General features: G+C 38.7%; 1 protein-coding gene across 2 annotated transcripts in view; it reads right to left on the minus strand.

Annotated features, from left to right (window-relative positions):
• Positions 1-334: 334 nt before the first annotated feature.
• LOC129764385 (sperm surface protein Sp17) overlaps positions 335-21,468 on the minus strand; it is a 286,996-nt gene continuing 265,862 nt past the window's right edge. For both annotated transcript variants that reach the window (XM_055763399.1, XM_055763400.1), the window contains exons 3-4: positions 1,251-1,381; positions 335-1,185 (exon numbers count right to left, since the gene is read on the minus strand). In XM_055763399.1, the coding sequence (XP_055619374.1) occupies positions 1,066-1,185; positions 1,251-1,381 (251 nt within the window). In that variant the 3' untranslated portion in view covers positions 335-1,065. The remainder of the gene's footprint in view (positions 1,186-1,250; positions 1,382-21,468) is intronic.

The following is a 21,468-nucleotide window of genomic DNA, read 5'->3' on the forward strand; positions in this document are numbered from 1 at the left end:
TGCAACAAAATCGAACCATTTCTGAAGCGTATGATAACTGGTGATGAAAAGTGAATTGCCGTGAACAAAACAACGAACTGTTGTCGGAACGTGGTGAGTCAGCGCTTAGATTGATATCGTGGAAGATTTTACGTGTGTTGAATGCAACTTACCGGGAATCCGGCGCCAGGATTGTCGTTTTATGATAACGCATTGATTCCCAATATGGCACAGCTGCGCACACACTCGATAAAAAAAACTTTAAAACTCGATAAAATAGGATACTTAGGATGATGTTAGAGCGTAAATAGTAGAAATTAGAGACTGTGATACATGGAAAAAAACAAATGCAATGTAATCGGGATTTAAAGCTCACTGTAATTATGCATTTTTATTTCTCATTTAGCTGGTACTTTTGTAATTTATCCACATTTGCGCTAGTGTTGCAATCGGGTTGTTATAAAAACTGCAGAATCTAAAGATGAAAACATTACATTTTTTATCGAGTTCTAGACTCGCTTGTTGCTTGTGTTCAGTATACGGATGGATAAGTTAGATCTTCTATGCATTTCTATAACAAAGTTTCTCATATTTTATGTAGTACATTTGTATCGTTTTTCGTCCGTGCACTGTATTTGAATAAATTTGTTGTTTGCTGTTGATTATGTTGAATTCATTCTTCCATTTGTTGCCCAAAAACGAGAATTAACGAATAAATAGTGGTGTCGTGTACGCTAGAAGTTTTGTTGACATTTCATTGAACGTGTGGTACGCTAGATATACTCTTGGAGTTATCTTGGTCTACTTCGAAGTCATCGTTAAACTAAGTTGTGGTTTTGTTACTTATCAGTAAGATTAGATCTCGATAAAAGTTACAGAAATTATAACACCGTTTATAGTAATAGTTTACTCTCTTTCTTTATCGTCCCATTTGTTTCACGTTTTACTGCTATCAAAAATGCGTTATCGGGTATCAAGTAGGTCAACTTGCATCTATATCTTCTATACCTTTCAATGTTTTATTTAGTGAAATTTCGAATATTAAAATTTTAATTTATAGTTGTCTCATTAATTCGGCAGCTTGCTCTACTTGCCGTCCGATTTAACGGGGTTGCGGTTTTTGTGACCACGGAACGAGGCTTGAATTTTGCTTGCCGCTTTGTGCAGTTCAGGATCGTCCATGTCGATGTCTAACTCCTCGGCAACCTGGAAGCGGACGTTTTTGTTTTTTTTAACCTTAATTGTTATGTTTAAACCGAATACAATCATACCTTTTTGGTTAATTCGTCGATATCGACCTCTTCCTTCTTATCGTTCTCATTGCTTTTCTTGTCGGTGCCGTCTTTCCGGGACATGTGTCCCCGGAAGCACGCCTGAATCCTGGTGGCGGCCTGAGTCAATTCTGCAATGGGAATAATAGATTTATTTAATTAGAAAAACTGAGTGAGAAAAACGTGTTTTAGGCAATCATGAATATTAGACTAAAATTTTTTCAGGGTCATAATGGATTGCATAAAAATGAATAGTCCACATATGTAAACATATTCATCGATGTCTGTACCATTATTTGTATTTTGTTTCTCAATTCTTCAATGACATCAACGTTCCCAAGAAATCTTGTCCTTTCAACATTAAGGGTGTTCCGCAAACAAGGATACGTGTAAAATGACAAACAATTTTTTTTTCGAATATCAAATTATTTTTATTTGATTCTAAAGACGAAAGCCAAATCAATCGGTCGTTTATTGTCGCGTCGATTACTGTAAGTTGTGGCTTTTTTTTCTCATCATAGTGTATTTTCTATCACGCGTTTACCGTGGGTTGTATTTTTCCTCTTTATTATAGCGACTTTCGACATTTTTGGCTGGTTCGTTATTTCCATTTCGGAAGAATGTCGGGAGTAAGAATTGAACTCGTGACTTTCAGCGTGAGAGGTACGGATGTTACCACTACCCCAGATCGTGGAAGAAGCCTCATTGAAACTTGACAAAGGTGCTGGCTTTTAATTTTCGTCAATTCATCGCCATTACAATTGGAGTCTATTATTTAACACGACAGAAAGGGGGGTGGCTTTTGATATGGAGATCTCTGACTCTGAAACTACTGACACCCTTTCAATTGCTCAAACGGGTGCTGGATAATCGCTGAAGCGCACTCCCACTTCGAAAGATTTTTCTTCCGGAGAAGTATCATTCTACCCCAAAAAGCCCCTCTTAAATAAACCCACAAACCACTCCTCTCAACCCCCCAAACCATCCACTTAAACACAATAGCTTTGAAGCTTTAAGAGCCATGTATATCATGAAAAATCTCGACATATATACCTCCGTGACCGAAATTTCAATGGTTCGACCAAACAAACTGCGAACTGTCGTGACTGATTGGAAGCACGCAAACGAGATTGTTGTCGACCAGAGATTTACCATAGAATATAGTGTTTACGTCTCCTCTCGCGTGGTAGTAATTGAGGGTGTGATTTACGAAACTGGCCTGGTGTGCGAATAATATGAGCAAAGGTGTTGTTACCCTTTTTAAAAAACTACTCTCGATGACAGTCGAGATCTAGGGTTGTCGCCAGCTCGGAACGGTTTCCCATCAAGGAGAAAATTAATATTCATGCCGTCAGATTTTTGGATTCTGCCCTCCCTTACTACTTGATGGTAGAAAAACTGAGGCTACCTGTGACCTTTTTGTCCCTAAGCCCATGACTGAAATGACTTAAATGCCTTAAATGAAAGTCAGTGGAGCACATGGCCTTGGGGAACACCAAGGCCACGAGCTCTCTGCATGTGAAACGTTTCAAACTAGTAGAGATAAATTGAAGCGCTCTTGAAGGAATGTTCCAAGCGCATTTTAGCGGAAAGCCTGAAGAGCGCTTCCTCAATGGCCCAGCAACAACAACAATCGATCATCATACAAAATGTGTTTGCCACGCTGTCAGTTGACGAAATGGAAGCAGACACAGCTAACGAGGGCACACCGTTTATCTTCCAAGCGAATCCGTGGCGCAAAATGTGTCCACTCCCAAAATTCGAAAACAAGCCCTACCAGTGAAACCTTCTGTTAGTTTGCCTACCAAGTCAAGTTTAGCGGAAAAGCAAAATCAGGTCCCTCATGGCTTCCGTGGGAGTAGTCCCCATTTTATCGTCAGTTCCAACTTGCCAATCGGGATTTTTGAAGTTGTCTGATATAGAGAATAAAATTATCACGTTCTTTAATGTTTTCGATTCCATTAGGACCATTGTCACCGCAATGCTTCCTATAGTAAAAACATTTATCAGCAATTTATGCAATCATGGCCCTTCTTTGCAATGATTATCTCTCGATGTCTAATTTAAATAGAGAGGTCGGGAATATCACTGTTCTACAGTGGAATTGTCGTAGTGTTATTCCTAAGATGGATATGTTCAAAAAAATTTATAATATTATTTGTGATGTTTTTGCTCTGTCCGAAACATAGCTTTCTTCACGAACTAATCTCGCTTTCCACGATTCCAAAATTCGCATTCACTGTGCTTTAGAAGGAAACAGATGAACAGTGTTATTTATTTATTGTAAAGCTAGCCGATGAAGCAGACTTTTGCATTTGATGGAACATGAGAAAGCAGTACTACACGCTACGTTACAGTTCGGCTGAGAAGTTTATAAGGTAACACAGTAAAACAATTTTTTTTTGCAAAATTCAATTTTATTATTCAACATAATTGCCTACGAGGGCGATCAGCGATTATAGCGATCTTGCAACTTTTCGATACCATTTTTATAGTACTCGTTCGGTTTTTCCTCAAAATAGGCGTCGGTAATTCGGTAATTCCGGTTATACGTTTGTCGTTTGTCAAGCCATGCTTTGGTTTGCACTGTACGAGGGCGGTCCGATAAGTACTTAGCCTCATCGCCCGACAGTGTCAGTATCGCAAGAGAGATTACTTATCGTAAAGTACATTCTCGTAAACGGCTACTGTCAGAATTTCAGCCGAATCGGACTCGTAGTCTTGTTTTGACCGTGTGTGGAAGCGGGCGTGTTTGCGGATTTTAGAAAAATGAAAAAAATGGAAATTCCGCCGTTGCCATGGCCGAATTGGTCGAATTGCACTACGAACTGCTGCCCCATCCACCGTATTCTCCAGTTTTGGCCCGTGAAAAAGTCACTCGCCGGGCAGAAATTAGAATCGAATTAGGAGGTCATCGCCGCCACGGAGGCCTACTTTGCAGACCTCGAGAAAACGTATTTTTCTGATAGATTAAAGAAGTTGGAGCATCGCTGGGTCAAGTGTATCGAACTAAAAGGAGACTATGGTGAGAAATAAATCGCCACTTTTCCAAATTTTTGTTTTTTTGTAGGCTAAGTACTCATAGGACTGCCCTCGTATTTTTTTCCATCAAAAAGCAATGCTTTATCATACAGGAAAACCTATTTCGTGCGGTTGCTTTTTGTGCGATTTCTCATTTGTGTGACTGTTTAGGTGCGATATTATTATTTGTGCGATTAGTTTGTGTGATTCAAGACCCGATGTCCTAATAAAATCGCACAAAAAAAGTCGCACAAACGAGGAATCATGCAGAAAGGGACTGCTCAAAAACAGGTTTGCCTGTATACGAAATTCGGATTTTTCCATTTTTTCCACAATAACAAAAGATGCTTCACTCTCAATGCTGTAACCCACGAATCAATCGACCGATTGCTGTCAAATTTTGACACGTATCCATTGAAAGATGGTGCTTTGTGATAGTCAAGTAGATTTTTGCAAGAGGCGCCATCTAGACGCTCAACTTATGAGCTTATCAGTCGAACTGTTATGAATGCCAAAAAGAATCTCATTCAGACTGATTCGAATGCCATATGAATAAAATTGGTAAGTTGAGAAAAATATCATGGAGATCAAGCCATAAATAATATTGGGCCGCCAATTTGAAAAATCTGTAAATCTGTATGAAAACATAAAAAATACTGTAACCTGCATCTACAGATTCTTTGTTTCAAAAAGTCTGAAAAATCTGTATCTGTGGATCTGTAATCTGTATTTAAGATTGTTCTGCAGATAGGGTAACCCTGCTCACGATCTGTTGAACACAGTAACATTATTTCGGATAGTCTTTGCTTTGTCGAAGCTATCTATCCAGTGAGGCCGGAAAAGCACTCGCCATATTTCCCTGAGAAGATACGAGCAGTTTTGAGTGCTTTATTCAGACGCTGTTGTGTCATCACGTTTGTCTGGGTCCTTTCACATTGCTCAATTCCGAGTAATGATAGGGCTGACCCATTAGCAAAGGTGTGTGCGGTAGAGGCCGGGGTTTATCAGCGTTAAAACGCCTTCAACGAATTTTGTTCTTTAGTCTGTAAAAATACCATCACTAAATGGAAACGCAAATGAAACAAAGATGAATTGGGCCGGTGGTTCCATTCCATTATCTCTAAGGTTAGCCTCAACCTATCGATCTTCGTGTGCGGTTGTCCTTATATCCTTATAATCACTTTAGCGGATAATCGGGGTTCCACTGTACACAATAAATATAAGAAAGGAATTAAGAATTTGTTGAAACCATCAATATTGTATCATTCTCTCTATATCCCCTCCTCTCCCGCAAAAAAATTATGTCACCCTCCTAAACTCGAGTCGACGAGTAATCAATTTCGTATTCTATTCGCATAAAATAAAATAAAATTGTTTTTTTTCAATTATTAGTAAAAAAATAGAGTTAACAGTTTAGCTCCTTGAAACCTACGTAATTGGGCTTGTAAAAATAAACGAATGAAAACAAAAAATCAAATTCTTTTCTTTTTGTAGTTTAATTGATATGAAATACAACATGAGGGATGTTTTTCCGGGGTTGTTCAAACATAGAAATTGAATCACGAAGGCACGAAATTGAACTATATTCTTCCCTCGGGAAGAATTCAAAACAAGTTGAGATTCGGCTATGATACTAATTTCAACTTCTTGCGTACAATATTTCTCTGATTAAAAAAGTTTGTTTATGATAGATATCTATAGCCTTGGGCAGCAATTCCAGATGAGAATTGCCCGCTTTGGGGTCCTCTTTTCAGCTATGCTGAACGTAGGAAAGAGCAGTTGAGCGAATGTGTACAATAATTGCATTGAATAGATGATTGGCTTTATTACAAGTAATCAGGGGTTTTTCGTTTCATCGAAACACTCAGTTCCAGTGTTACAGTGCACTTGTTGCACCGCAATTTCATTTTCTTGTCGGGAGAGAATGGGCTGCAATATCTTATGCAAAGTCCTTTTCCAGGTTCACTTAAAGTAAACAGAGTAAAACCATCGTGGTAAAACACGAATAGCACATACACAATACGTGATTTCTCACATTTATGACTTGTTCGTGACTGTTCATATGTGTAGTAGCGACGGCACCAGCCTTCCGATGGAGCCAGGATAATACCGAAAACCGCTCGTTCACTCGTTCGTACCACGGTGGAAGACAACGTGATTAGGCCACACAGGCGCTTGTTCGGATAATTGTCGCCGTACGACGGAACGTGTGTGAGCCGATGTTGGCATAACCATTAGCCCAAAGCATGAACTCTACTATTTAGAATACATGCAAATAGTAGTCTCTGGCGTGGGATTTTCGATGTAATGTTCCGAGAAAAATCTGAAAGAGACATTATTCATCCGGGATGACGGGAGATTAGCCAGCGCTGCTCGACAAAAAATGTAATGAACGGAATTACACGTTGCAGGGAAATGTACCATCCAGGGCGACGTATGAATATATTTGTTAATTTTTTTCTTCATATTTCCAATGGCTCTGCACCGGAAAGCGCAATAAATCAGAAATCGCTCAATACCACTTTCCCCGGTGAGAAGATTAGGATTGTTCTTTCGCCCATCACCGGGCACATTTCCAATTTTCGGATATAAACTTGTTTGTGCCATCGTCTTCTGAATTTTTCACCAGAGATTTCCATTGTTTGTTGTGGCATTTCATCCAGACCGAAAGCCCGTTTCTCCATCTGTCGTTTTCTCACAAGTTTTGCAGTAGTGGCAAATGAAAATATCAACAGGGCACGGATGGATTGGAATAAAATATTTACATTTCGCATTCGTTGCTATACGGTATTTACTTTTCCGGCATGCGCTTCATCCAAATTCATCTGTCCCAATACTCTCCAGACTTCCGGAACGTACACAAGTTCACTCCCCGTTTGACGGTGGCGGTAGATTCTGAAGTGTTCGGTACGCTCCATTTGTTTCTGCTTAATATTGTACGACGTTGGAAATGAGTGCTCATAATTTATTCTACGATGATGCTGTTCCAATGGATGATTTGTAGCATTTTGGCGAAGCGGAAAATTAAACCTGTTTGGAGCATAAATGTAATCAGTGGCCATGTAACATGGATTTTATGTTTCTGACGTTTGCTTTCATTATAATTGCAAGGGAGGAACATGGGTCGATTTCGAATCGAACGATTAGAAAGGCTTGAGATAGTACCGCCTTGAACAGAATTACCTCATTTCAAGGTCTGTTTTTTTAACTCTTGGAGGAGTGGTGAAACTTGAGCACCATATTGACAAAAATATTAGATTATAAAATTTGAGACATATGTAATACAATTTTTTATGTTCTTTTTATGAGATTTTTTGTGTCTTCAATCTTCAATTGTATACTATTTTTTATAACTATTTTGATATAGGTATTTTCTACCAGTTAGTTCATAAGTAAGACAGAAATACAGGGACCAAATTATAAGTACCCTTTCTAGATATGTACGTAAAGGATGATCTTGAAAGATTGTACGAGAGATTTTCAGTAGAACATAATTTGGAATTCTATGGATTTCCTGCTTCATAGATAGATCAAAATGAGCAGAGAAATTGATGGGGTTAGGAAAACAAACACGGATGGGGATATAAGTAGAAGGATTAACCTATATTGGGGTGAATTCATGAAATAAATTCATGGAAACGGATTGAGGATTTAGGTAGAATAGCTGCCCAAAATTTCCGACTATAATTGGATTAATAGTCTCACGCCGGTGAGAAGCCCAAGAGCTTGACCTTAAGCTTGGCTGACTGTTCACTTCGTAGTTACTCTCTGCGATTGACTTGAACCAACGAAATTACAAAAAGGGCACACTGAATGGTGCTTGGCCAAGCAAACCATACTCATACTCATGTTCTGGCTATTCAACAATTCAATAGACAATAACGATGTTGGCCACCTCCTTACAGTCACCAGGGAAAGAAAAGAAAGGTTAGTATGATACTCGCGGCCAGAGAAGCCGCCTCTATAGAGTGGATGCTCTGCGACTTTAATAACATTCAAAACGAAGTCAATGATCATACCATGTTGAAAACACCGGTTCTCGTCCGATCACCGAAGTTAAGCAACATCGGGCGCGATGGATGACCGCTTGGGAACTTCACGTGTCGTTGGCATTTTTACTGGGGAAGCAACTAGAATAGCCAACCCACCTGCACGGGCAAGCATGCTAGACATATCTCTGTGCTCTTCTTCGTTATCCCTGGATTGCAGGTGGAAGGTATTCCAAGATCCCCACGGTAGTGATCACCTACTAATAATTTCATCGATCGCTAATGAATCAAGCTCTCGTGAGTCAGTCAATATTTCGTATGACCTCACGAAGAATATTGACTGGAAAAAAATTGCGGAAATAATATCTGAAGCAATTGTTTCAATGCATGAACATCCTCCACTCGAAGAGTATAACTTTATATCGAGTTTGATTTACTGTGGTGGATACGTCCCTTAAATGGAAGCGCGCAGCGCGATAAGTTAACATAAACACTATACTCAGCATAATCGTAGTCACGCCACCCGAGCGATGACCGGGCGACGGCGATTATGCTGAGTACCTCAAAAAGGGTCACGTAGCCACCGCCCAAGCGTAGGGTACAAATGTAAAGATTGAATTCAATAAAAGAGTTGAAGTTTAACCAACAACGGGAAGAGACGTATCATTCTAACAAGATATATCACGGGCCCCCCAGTGTAGGGAGGACTTTGCATTACGAGAGCGCACTTCAAGCTCAAAAGAAACGTGTTCCTGCTACCACTTTCCGACGTCGTCCTCCATCACTTTGGTGGGACAAGGAGTGTTCAAAGGTCTACCTTGAAAAATCATCCGCTTTCAAAAAATTCAGGAAAACTGGATTAGTGGAATGGTTTCGAATGTACTTCTAGAAGTTCTAGAAGCCAAACTAAAAGGTTTGATTAAAGCAAAAAAGCGTGGATATTGGCGGAAGTTCGTCAATGATTTGTCAAGGCTATGAGCACTTTTTGGAATACGGCTAGGAGAATGCGTGGCTGGAGCCATACAAACGAAAGTGAGGAATATTTGATCGTTGGATTTTTAACTTTGCAAGGAAGGCCCAGACTCCGTTCCTGCACAAAACGTTGTACGCGACATTCCACTACAAAGCGATTATGAGAATTTTTCGATGGTGGAATTCTCAATCGCCCTTCTCTCATGTAACAATTCAGCTCCGGGGTCGGACAAGATTAAATTCAACTTGTTGAAGAATCTTCCCGACTTGGCAAAACAGCGTTTGCCGAACTTGTTCAACAAGTTTCTGGAGCTGAATATTGTCCCGCATGACTGGAGACAAGTGAGAGTGATAGCCATACGAAAACTCAACAAGTCGGCTTGCGAACACAACTCGTATAGGCCAATTGCAATGTAATCCTGTGTTCGTAAATTGTTAGAGAAAATTATTCTACTTCGTTTGGACAAGTGGGTCGAAACGAACAATTTGCTGTCAAATACTCAGTTTGGCTTCCGCCTAGGAAAAGGGACGAATAATTGTCTCGCGCTGCTATCTTCTGAAACCTAAATCGCATTTGCTCGCAAACAACAAATGGCTTCCATTTTTCTCGATATCAAACGGGTTTTTGATTCAGTTTCCATGGAAATTCTCTCAGAGAAGCTTCATTATCGTGGACTTTCACCAATTCCGAATAATTTCCTATACAATTAACTGTCAGAAAAGCACATTATTTTCTCTCATGGCATCTCGAAATCTTCTCGTTACAGTTTTATGGGCCTACCGCAAAACTCCTGCCTAAGCCCCCTCTTCTACAGTTTTTACGTCAATGATATGGATGACTAACAGTCTAACTAGAGACTGCACGCTGAGAAAACTTGCAGACGATGGAGTTATTTCCATCACGGGTACTAATCCCGTCGTTCTGCAAAAGTCGTTGCAAGATACCCTGAACAATCTGTTTACGTGGGCCCTTAAGCTGGGTATCGAATTCTCTACGGAGAAAACTGAAATGGTCGTTTTTTCTAGGAAGCACGAAATCCAGAAGCACGATTCCAGCTTCACCTATCCGGCAAAACGATCATGCACTCTAAGTTTTTCAAACACCTCGGTGTATATTTTGATTCTAAATGTACCTGGGTAAGACATATTGGGTATCTGAAACAGAAATGAAAGCAAAGAATCATTTTTTTCCAAACAATTACCGGAACATGGTGGGGTGCCCCTCCAGGAGACCTCATTCAGGTGTACAAAACAACGATATTATCAGTGTTGGTATATGGCAGTTTTTGTTTCAGATCAGCTGCCAGGATTCATATTCTCAAGCTGGAGAGAATACAATATCGTTGCTTGCGTATAGCCATTGGGTATTTGCATTCGACACATACGATGAGTCTCGAAGTCTTGGCAGGAGTATCCCCGTTTACTCTTCAGTTCACAGAAACATTCTACAGATTCCTCATCCGTTGCAAGATCATGAATCCATTGGTGATTGATAACTTCGAAAATCTACTCCAACTGACTCCTCAGTCAACTTTTGTGTCTTTGTACCATGAATACCTTACCCATGAAGTGCACCCTTCACCAGGCATCTCCAACCAAGTTTGCTTCCCATACTTTTGCAATTCTTCTGTCGTTTTTGAAAAAATCCATGGAATCCCAGATAATCTACGCTCCGATTCTATTCCGCCGATATTTTCTGCAGAATATGGGAAAGTTAGATCTGATAAAATGTTCTTTACTGACGGTTCATTCATAAGCGGGTCCACTGGCTTCGGCATCTTCAATGAAAATTCCAGTGCCTCTTTCAAACTCAAAGATCCTTGTTCCGTGTATGTCGCCCATCTAATTTTTCCTAACAAGAATAAGACATCTATTGAGTGTTTTGGTCGAAAAATTATTTAAGATTACCTTAGCATGGGTTCCCTCTCATTGCTCGATTCCGGGGAATGAGAAAGTGGACTCGCTAGCTAAGGTGGGCGCTTCAGAAGGCACACTTTTTGAAAGGCAAATTGCTTATAATGAATTTTTCCACATTCCTCGTCCGCACGCGCTCGTAAGTTGGCAGCTAATGTGGAGTGAAGATGAGTTCGGTCATTGGTTACACACGTTTATCCCTAAGGTCTCGACGAGAGCATGGTTCTAGGGATTGAATGTAGGTCGCGATTTCATTCGCGTAATATCTCGGCTTATGTCCAATCACTACAACCTAAACGCGCATCTTTATCGCATTGGGCTCGCAGCAAGTAATCTATGAAATTGTGGCGATGCCTCCACGACATCGAGCATGTTGTCTGGTCGTGTATACAGTTCCATGCTGCCCGCTCTCAGTTCTCCAGAGCATTGAGGGCACAAAGCAGACAATCGGATATCCCCGTCCGGGATATCTTGGGTAGCCGTGATCCTGATCTTCTGCTCCATCACTACCTGTTCCTCAGAAACGCCGATGTCAACGTTTAATGATGTTTCCTTCGTTGTGTCCTTGTTTCATATCCTTCCTATCCGATCTATAAACTTTTACTTAGTCGCGGCAATACATACACACACTCTTTACAGATACACGGGCCGAAGTTTGTGCAGCCCACTGATGATTCAACAAGGTTGAACTGCTCATGACAACCAAAGGTTGTACTGCTCATGACAACTCTACACGAGCTGATGATTGCGCCTGCTAGTGACCATTTTATCCTTGATTCCTCGAGTCGAGAAGACGCACCACGCTAGATATGGGGTACAGACTAGGGGGCGTTGCTGATTAATGGTCAGCTTGCATCCCAATAGGAAGTATCCCTTGCCGGGCACACGTACAGAGCATTGAAGACTGCAACATACCAATTATGAGAACACTTGTAATACTAACCTCAAGACAACCGCGAGTAATCGGTTACATATTACTAACATAGTTGAAAACAAACATTGTCGAAATATTGAACTCCCGGCCCCGCTAGGCTGGCGCCATATGAGACTTAATAAAAATATATATTTTGGATATAAAAAAAACATTCAAAACCTAAAAAAAACACATGTTTTTTGAGATATTGAGTTCAAATTTATTCTAGTTGTAGTTCAACTCCTACATTTTAAAGACAGATTCGATTTCGTTCATATGACCCCTACGGACCCGTTTTCAGCGATAGTTCCGTTGGACCCAATTTTCCACTATTCTGTTACACATTTCGACCGGAATATTGTGAATTTTGCGTTGCATGTTGTCTATGAACTCTTCTGAACAAGCCAACAATTGTTGGAATAGACCATAGTCCCATAGTCCCATAGAAAGAAATCCAATGGCGTCAAATCGCATGAACGAGGCAGCCAATCGTTAGGTCCATTTCTCGAAATAACACGTTCACCAAACTTTCTTTTCAATAAATTCATTGTAACGTGCACTGTGTGGCAAGTGGCACCGTCTTGTTAAAACCACATCTCATTTATAATTGAGATCTTCCAATTCTGGCCAAAAATAGTCTTGACGGTAACATGACGGTCATTCTCATCGACGGAGAAATACGGCCCACTCCCTCCTCCGCCATAGTAATTTTCAATAATTATAAAGCGTTGCTCGTTCGCGTACTTCACCATGATGAAAATATTGATTTTGACCTAAGACAAGACATGACAACTGGCTTCTTACTCTCTTTTCGGCATTTTCGTCGACCAAGTGCTAGATAACATGGAAGCCGAGTCACGCGAGTTGTGAAGGTTGCCAAATGCTATAAAATTACAGAAGATTATTTTTCCATGAGAGAAACATGTGTTCAGGCAATACATGGGTTTTTCAGACAGAATGAACACTTTACAAATAGAAATTATGAATGAAAATTAACTTTGTTCTCTTCATGTGGTGAATTAATCTCTTACAAAACTTGTGTGAGAAGATAATTTTATATTATAATGATAAGTTATAGTGGAAATATCGGAAGATGTATGGAAAATAGGTTAAGTAAGGTAAGAAAGACGTAAATAAATAACGCATAGTAAAAATTTTCATTCTGATTTAAAGCCTAATTTAAAGGCTAATCTGATAGAGAGTAGCAAGCTTTGTTAAAAACAAAGCAGGAGAATCTCAAAAAGGTGTAGGGTTGAAATTCCGATGCAATGTTTCCCTCTCTTCGGGAACTAAAACATGGCGTAATAGAAACGAAAATATACAAAGAATCGATGATAGATATTCTCACTAAATTGAAATGTGAATGCAACTATTATTCAATCTTCTATATACAAAAATCTCATATCACGGTGTTTGTTATCGAACTCCTCATAAAGGGCCGACCGATTTTGATGAAATTTTGCAAAAATTGGTAAGCATGAGAATAGGTTGTAAACTATATACGATACCGCTAGGATACCGATTACTAAATACTTAATACCGATTAGAGTGCCTCTATGCAGAAAAAAATCTGAATATTTTTTTTCTTAAATTTTGCTCCAAACAATACATATAACCACAAATTTGAACCTCCATACCCAATTTTTAATCTCGATTTTAGCAGTTTTGTAAAAACAATATTCAAATAATTTAACCGTCGCTCGTTTTCCGAACAGAACGAGTTTATTTATAGGAGAAGTGTGTAATACGCACCCCTTAAGCGAGAATGGATTTATCTTGACCGCGCTCTCAAAATTTAAGGTAACAACTAGGTCAGTACGTAGATTAGGTAACCCTCAGTCATCTGTACTCGTTCTGTATTTTAGATACTGAATAACAAAAGTGCTACGAATTTTATTTTGTAAGGCGCCCAAATTCTAAATTTCCAATCATACGGTGTTGAATGGCCCAGCAGAAGTATAATATGCCCATGACTTGTTTCTCTCAGAGACTATAAAGTTCAGAGAAACAGCTTGTATGAATGAGAGATTCCATCAATCTATTCCCTTCATGCCCACCAGCGAAGAGAAGAAACCGTTCCTCCGGTGAGCGTGTTCTCCCAGTATTCGTGCATTAATTCTCCAGTCCGCACTCTTTTTTTCCTACATTCTCTGAGCACATAATATAGATGCCAGATGTGAAGACATGTTTTCGTTGTCAAGACCATTTATTTCGGGAAAACATACTGAGGTCATTTCAAAGTATGTGAAAACAATTCTTTGTGTGATTTATCGAACATGATTTAGAAATATCGCGATAGTTTGCTCATTTTGATATTTGAAAAAATCATCTGGCATCCCTCACATACAAGCTATTTCTCTCGTGAGAATGTTTACGGCCGAAAACGAGCAAATTGCCCCGATCGAGGGTACGTCATACTGCCCGATGGTAAGCTGATGCGGAAAATATCAAATTGAGAAAGAAAAGAATCCTTTCTAATCATTTTCTTCATCTGAGATATTCACAGGGAACTCGACTCAATAAATATGACCCACAGTTATCGCCTCTGAATTGGTTTCAAGCAACAAAAACCTTATAGAAGTGATGTAGAAAATTACATCGGAAATCGCTTCCAAAAAAAAATATTTTTCTAATTTTTTTAAAGCATGTTACAAAGATAAAACTTGCATGGTAGGATTCTATCATTGACTAGCACGATTGCCTATATCCATTGCATTTCTATTCTTGCTGTTTACGAGAAAATCAGGCGGATCAAATTGCCCGGCAGGCGCGTTTGAGACACATCTCCTCTATGTTGTTAAATGACAGATGGCGCTAGATCGAACTTTGATCCACACATTCGCAACACATTCGTCTAAAGCCAGGCGTATCGCCGGCGAGGTGGAAGTATTTTTGAATGAGCACAAAACATTAATGAAATACTTCAAATCACACTTGCTCGGTTTACAAAATGACAATCACGTTATTGTCATCAATTTTGATAAAACATCTGCTGGAGAGCACGTGTCTGGATTCAGTGCGCAAGCGTTGCTAAAATCATAGAAGGTGTCTGCACAATGACGCGAGAAATTGTGATTCGAAGAAAAAACTATAATCTGGAATTCATCGTTAACGCACATCGTTCATACGACTCTTTCCATGTTCTTCTTCAATAGCACTAACGTTTCTAACGTTCCCATCGTAGTATTATTTGAATAATTTTTAGTAGTACTTAGTTGAGATTTCTATACCAAACAACACGTCGTGAATGTATGTGGGTGACCGCAATGCAAGTTAGGAGAAATATCTTTGACGCAAAATGCCCGATCGTTCTGAAGGAACAAGATGAATATTGCACAAACATTAGACAACGTGATCCTGCCACAGGTACTCCATTCATTATGAACATCATTACTCATTTTGAAATGATATTTATGAATAGCAATATCATACGAATAAAATAAAGAAGTGCGCTCGATGGATTTTATTTGTATCGTATGATGTCATTATATGATGCTGTACCAACTGTAACAACAATTCATAGTCGACATGTACGCGAAGGTAGAGAGCGAACGACTGCGATTCCTACGACCTGAACCACATAAGTGGCTTGAAGAACACATTCAATTGGGAAACGCTATCATGAGCAACGCCGTAATAGCGTCATAGTCAAAATTATCCGAACAGATTGCAATTTTTCATTCTGAAATCCATTCGGTTCAAGTCCAATCGAGTTGTGCAAATGCGACCTTGCGACGCAATTCGACATAGACAACATTGAGCTCCGTGTTCTATTTCTGTGAAGCAAAAATGCAGAACGGGTGTTTGGGAGGAATAAACACGCTTTTTAACCAATTTTTTTAATGGAAATTAATTCTACATATTAAAGATATTTTAGATGTGAAAAAGCAACATATTCCCTGCATTCGGGGGATAAATTTTGAACGAAATTTATGAGTGACGATGATTTTATATGATTACTAGCTAACTCGGCAAACTTCGTCCCGCCCAAAATTTGTTTTTTGTAATCAAAACCTTCAAACATTCACGTTTTCTTAAAATGAGCAAGTTCATGGGTCCAATAGCAGAACTGTTCATTGATTGATCATCTAATCGACTGTTTTATACAGAAAATATGACAGCCCTAAATCGTACAATTTTTTCCCCTCAGAAAGGTGGTAGGAGTGTTGAACCACTTAAGAAATGTTTCTTGCCCCCTAAAACCTCCACATGTCAAATTTGGTTCAGTTTGCTTGATTAGTTCTTGAATTATGCAGAAATGTATGCTTCATTTTTATGGCAGACTTTTCTTCCAGCAGATTTTCTTCCAACGAGACAGCATTTGAACGATACGAATATTGATTTTCTTTATTTCATTTTTCAACGTCACGACAAAAATCTATTACTTTTTTTTCTTTACATTTAGCTTTTGAGAGATCAAACATATCAGTTACATTAATGAAATACATTGCATCATGAAACATTATACCAACTCCCGTTGAAATCGTTTCATTCGTTCTTTTTATCTATCACTTTCGAATAACTTTGATGATCGTTAAAACATTCAAACATGCTTAAATTACATTAGTTATGTTTTATTTAACACCGAAAATATTCTCTAGAAATAAATAAATAAATAGAATTTAAATGACAGAACAACGTTTTCCGAGTCAGCTAGTTTTGTATATTTCTGGCAACACTGTGAAAATGTTGGAAATCTCATTTTTGTATATTTATCTTTGTCCATTATTTCTCTCATCAACCAATCAGGAACCGAGTTGCGAGTGGTCCGAATTTGACAGAAAAAGTGGTCCGGAATCGCCCCTCAATTGTCATGTCTCGTCTCAGATTTTAACTAACATTTCTACATTGACAAATAATTAAAATGTTTTAAGGGTTCGTTCACACGAAGACACAAAACTGCCATATCGCAAATAGATGACCCTTTAGAAACACCATTGCAAAAAATTGCTGTGAAAAAAAAGTTTATGGTGACGCGGTGCTACTCACTAATAGTTTAAAATCAGTGCAGAATTTATAATAAAAAAATCTTGTGTATTACGTCAAAAACTTGTTAAACGCATACATGTTTGCAGCCATTTCATGCCGAACCGACATAGTGTTTCTCACTTTTCGTGAAAATTGGTAGTTCTGTTCCTTCTCGCAAAATATTAGACCCGTATTTTTTAATTTTTAATTTTCTATTTAAGGTACTTATTTCCATCTCAAAGTGGTCCAAAACATATTTTTTCTTATTTTTTTTTTCAAAAATTCATGATTTTTGAACTACTGAACCTATTCAGATGATCGATAAATCAAATTGAAGTCAATAAGCTATTCTTTTTTGAAAAAAATATTACCCTTGCGAAATTGGATTCCAGGCGCATAGATCAAGTCTAGTTGCATAGGAATAATGAACAAAGATTGAAAACAAGTTAACATTGAATAATCATAACCCAAAAACGATAAACTGTCTGATTTATGGATACGTTATGTAAAAACCCACACCTCTCTAGAAAAACATAAAAATATATAGTGTTCTCTATCTTCAACCATGAAAACTATAAAAAAAACAAATACAATCAATTATTACGAACACAAACTTGAGACTCTAATACATAGGAAAAAGTAGTTTTCATACATGATTTTATTATTAAAAATGTATTTATTTCTCCGCTGGAAAATGATGCAAAATTGTGAAAATATTTAAAAAAAAAACTATGCAAAAATAATGAATTTAAAACCCTTTTCAGCGTTTGAAACAAATATCTTTTGGTTCGACATTCACGTTGCATTTGAGAAGAAAGTATAATGGAAAACTGTGACTCCTGGATGGATCACAATTGTATATTTTTAATTACTGTTGGATTAAGAGACTCTCCACGTCTTACCAGCTCGATAGTAGGATATAAAAAAAACCTTGAATCAATCGCGGTGGGTACGATGTGTATGTAGAGTGGCACTCACAATACGTACCCATGTAAAAAATTGTCACTCTATATTAAGAATGTAACATACTGCCTGCGGGTCTATCCAATCTGTGGGGCACAAATTTATTACTCAATTGCTGAAAACAGTGGTCGAACTCACTGTTTTCAACAAATAACCTTTTTAAGCCCCGTCGGTGTAACTCAAAAGTATTATAGAGAAAAAAAACCCATTAAAATGCCTCATGTGCTCCCATGTAGACAATCTTACAGTCTGGTATAACTTTTCTGTTGAATCAGTCTCAAGAAGTTCACGATGGTAGGATTAAGGATATTAGTTCCATTCTTTCGCTTTCACCAAGCAACATAGGATTGATCTCTCACAGAAAACCACATCTCCCCATCTTTTGTGAACCCAATGAAAACAAATACTATGCGGCCCCATTATATGCCCTCTTCGCATCGTTTTGATGCGACCTTTCTATCGAATTAATAGCAGTAGTAAAAAAACTTCCATTGAATATATTCCTTTCCTCTCAGGATTCAATGTATCGCATCTATCGCAATCTTCTGATGCCGCTAAGGAATGGCCGAGCACTAACCAAGGCAACATTCAATAAATTAGTCGCTGTGGGCAAATTCATGCTTGGCTGACAATCTTTATACCCACACGAAAGCTCAGCATTATTTATTATTTACATCGTCGTTCATTCCGTGTCCGGAAACAGGCAGCGGCTTAAGAACTGTTAGCTAGCTGGGATCCAACGTTTTGAACCGACTTGAATCAGAACCTTTCGTGTTATCTCAGCTTTCGTGCTGTGGTCCAGTGTGGATTATCGATGGCGAAGCGATATTTCCACAGGAGCAGATAAATGATTTATAATGTGGAGCGAAATTGATTTTCTTTGAAATTTGGCACTCATTGTACTGATGAAGTATAATAATTTCCTCTCCACATCTTCGATGGTCAGTGGATTTATGGCGATACAAGTGAAATTATTTTCATGTAAGTGTATTTTCGTGTTTCCTTGTTGTATCAGAGTTCCTATGATGCATTTGCACTTGAACAGCGTTATACGTGCAAAGATCTCAATCTCAACGACGCCATTACTTTGTCAGTTTATGTTTTCCTGCCATATTTTTCCCTGCACTAGCAGACTTTCCCATTTAATTCCAAATTTATTAGACGTAAACTTTCCCAAACGGCCCAAAACTACTCACAAACGTTCCATTCCAGTGTTCAGAAGTAACATCACGTCGCGTACCTTCTCCAACCATCGTGGAAAGGCCAAACCGGAAAAACTGAGCGCCGACTGACATGGAAATTAGATTTGCGAAAGCACTTTGACCTCATTCTACCCTCTCGCTTGGTGGCTGCTTCGACGGAAGTTCGTGGGACGAAGAAGAGACTATTCGGCGGCATGTTGTTCCTTTCCATTTAGGTGCTGCTTGGGTGGCACCTTTTAGGCTCCTATGACTTGGTCCTTTGTATATTATTTTGTCCAGTGCGTGGAAACGGGCTTTGTAAGAGAAGTAATAAAGATCGGGTCATCTGCTTTTGTAGCTAGGCATGTTTAGAATGCTGAGGCATTTATTTCAACATTTCTTTCTGTTCACGATTCCATGTTATCCGATAACCTATCGACGTCTCAATGGCGAGAAAATATTGATTTGGAACGTAGAGATCCACTCACCATTCAGATGCTGATGTTGTTTACTACAAAGGATGAAATGAATCCTTCCGCGATTGCTTTCGCTGGAATCAATTTTTACTTCTCGTTCTGCACGGGTATGGAAATTCAGTTAAGCTTGTGTGATACGAATCGAGGAGTGCTGATTGCGAGAGCACTTCCGATGGTTCCAATTTATACTGCGTGGTTGTATCCGCTGACAGAAGAGATGGCGGTTTGCTGTCTGATTTGCTCGCAGCATTATGGGTACTTGCGGATTGAAGGTGGAATTTGGGATTGGCTTTATTTGCGGAGGAAGTTCGAGTTAGGATTATGTTTCAATTTAGCTCCGTATAGGTTGGCCATTATGTGGTGTCAAATGCGGGTCTTTGATGTAGATTAGAAACGAAGTAAATTTAAAAAGTAGCAGGAACGATGGAAGTATGGCAGAAGTGTGCGAGCTGGAGGATATTTGCATCAGCAGAAAAAGCACATTTCCAGACACTCCCTCCCCATCCGTGGACAACCGTACACCCAAAGTTAATTTTTAGCACATGTTATGGCATCCCAATTTATTACATTAAATGAGCTGAAATATAACAGAAAATGTTCTACTCCCCAATACATGTATATCATTTGTATAATATACTAGCTATACTCTGCCACGCTTTGCTGTGGCACATAGGGCCTGATTCTCGAATACACTTCGAATACACTTCACGATGGAAACGGAATGAGACGTATCCGCGATGACAACGGTACGGTGTCGACATCTGGATACGAGATTAGTTTCCCACTAAACTTATCATTATAATATTAAATTATCTTCAGATAAAATTTTTGTATGATATTATTATATCACATGAAGAAAACAAAGTTTTCCACTCACATTGAATACCAGTTTGGTACAAAGAAATTAATTTTCATTAATGATTTTTTATTTGAAAAGTGCTCATTCTGCCTGAAAACTCATTATTATCTTCGACACTTCACTAACTCGTAAAACGTAGTTCCATGGCGTGCCGTTTATATCGTTTCCACCGTGAAGTGTATTCGAGAATCAGGACCTATAACTCGAACAAAATAACGGTTTCGAACTAAATGGAAATCCGTCGGAACATAGGATAGAGCTGATAACCTTAACAAAACGAAGAATAGAAACAGACAGACTTGCTTCTCGAATAAATATGACCTTTTTCAAACTGAGAATAGAACTCGAGTATTTTATAAGAGAAAATTGATTTCAAGGCCTGCACACCTGATGGAATTAAGTAGGGTTTAGGCCCGCAAGAAAAATAAAAAGAAGAAGAATAAGAAGAAGAAGAACCGAAATGGATCAATCTAATGCTCGAAATGGTTGAGGGCCCTTACAGAGGAGGAAGTTCCAGATCTTGCACATCTTGAAATAAATGTCCCGGGAACTGTCTATAAGCCTTAAAAATGATTGAAGGAAAGCTCAATTTTCACTCCAGTCTACTTTTAATTGATCATCAAAGGTACGAATGGCAACATTCATATCTCTTGGGTGATTGGCTGGAATGGCGATAGAGAATCGCAGTCTAGGAAAATTAAGCGATAAACCGTTAAATGAAAATATAGAACCAACGCATATATATATATATATATATATATATATATATATATATATATATATATATATATATATATATATATATATATATAGTATGAGGGCTGCCATATAAAGGAAACACAAATTTCTGCATTACTCGAGAATTAATCAAGCAAATGCAACCAAATTAGGCATATGGAGGTTTTAGGGTGCAATAAATGTTTTTACGGTGGTAAGACACTCTACCCCCCTCTCTAAGGGGG

Source organism: Toxorhynchites rutilus, chromosome 2 (assembly GCF_029784135.1).
Source record: "Toxorhynchites rutilus septentrionalis strain SRP chromosome 2, ASM2978413v1, whole genome shotgun sequence".
Classification (NCBI taxonomy): domain Eukaryota; kingdom Metazoa; phylum Arthropoda; class Insecta; order Diptera; family Culicidae; genus Toxorhynchites; species Toxorhynchites rutilus.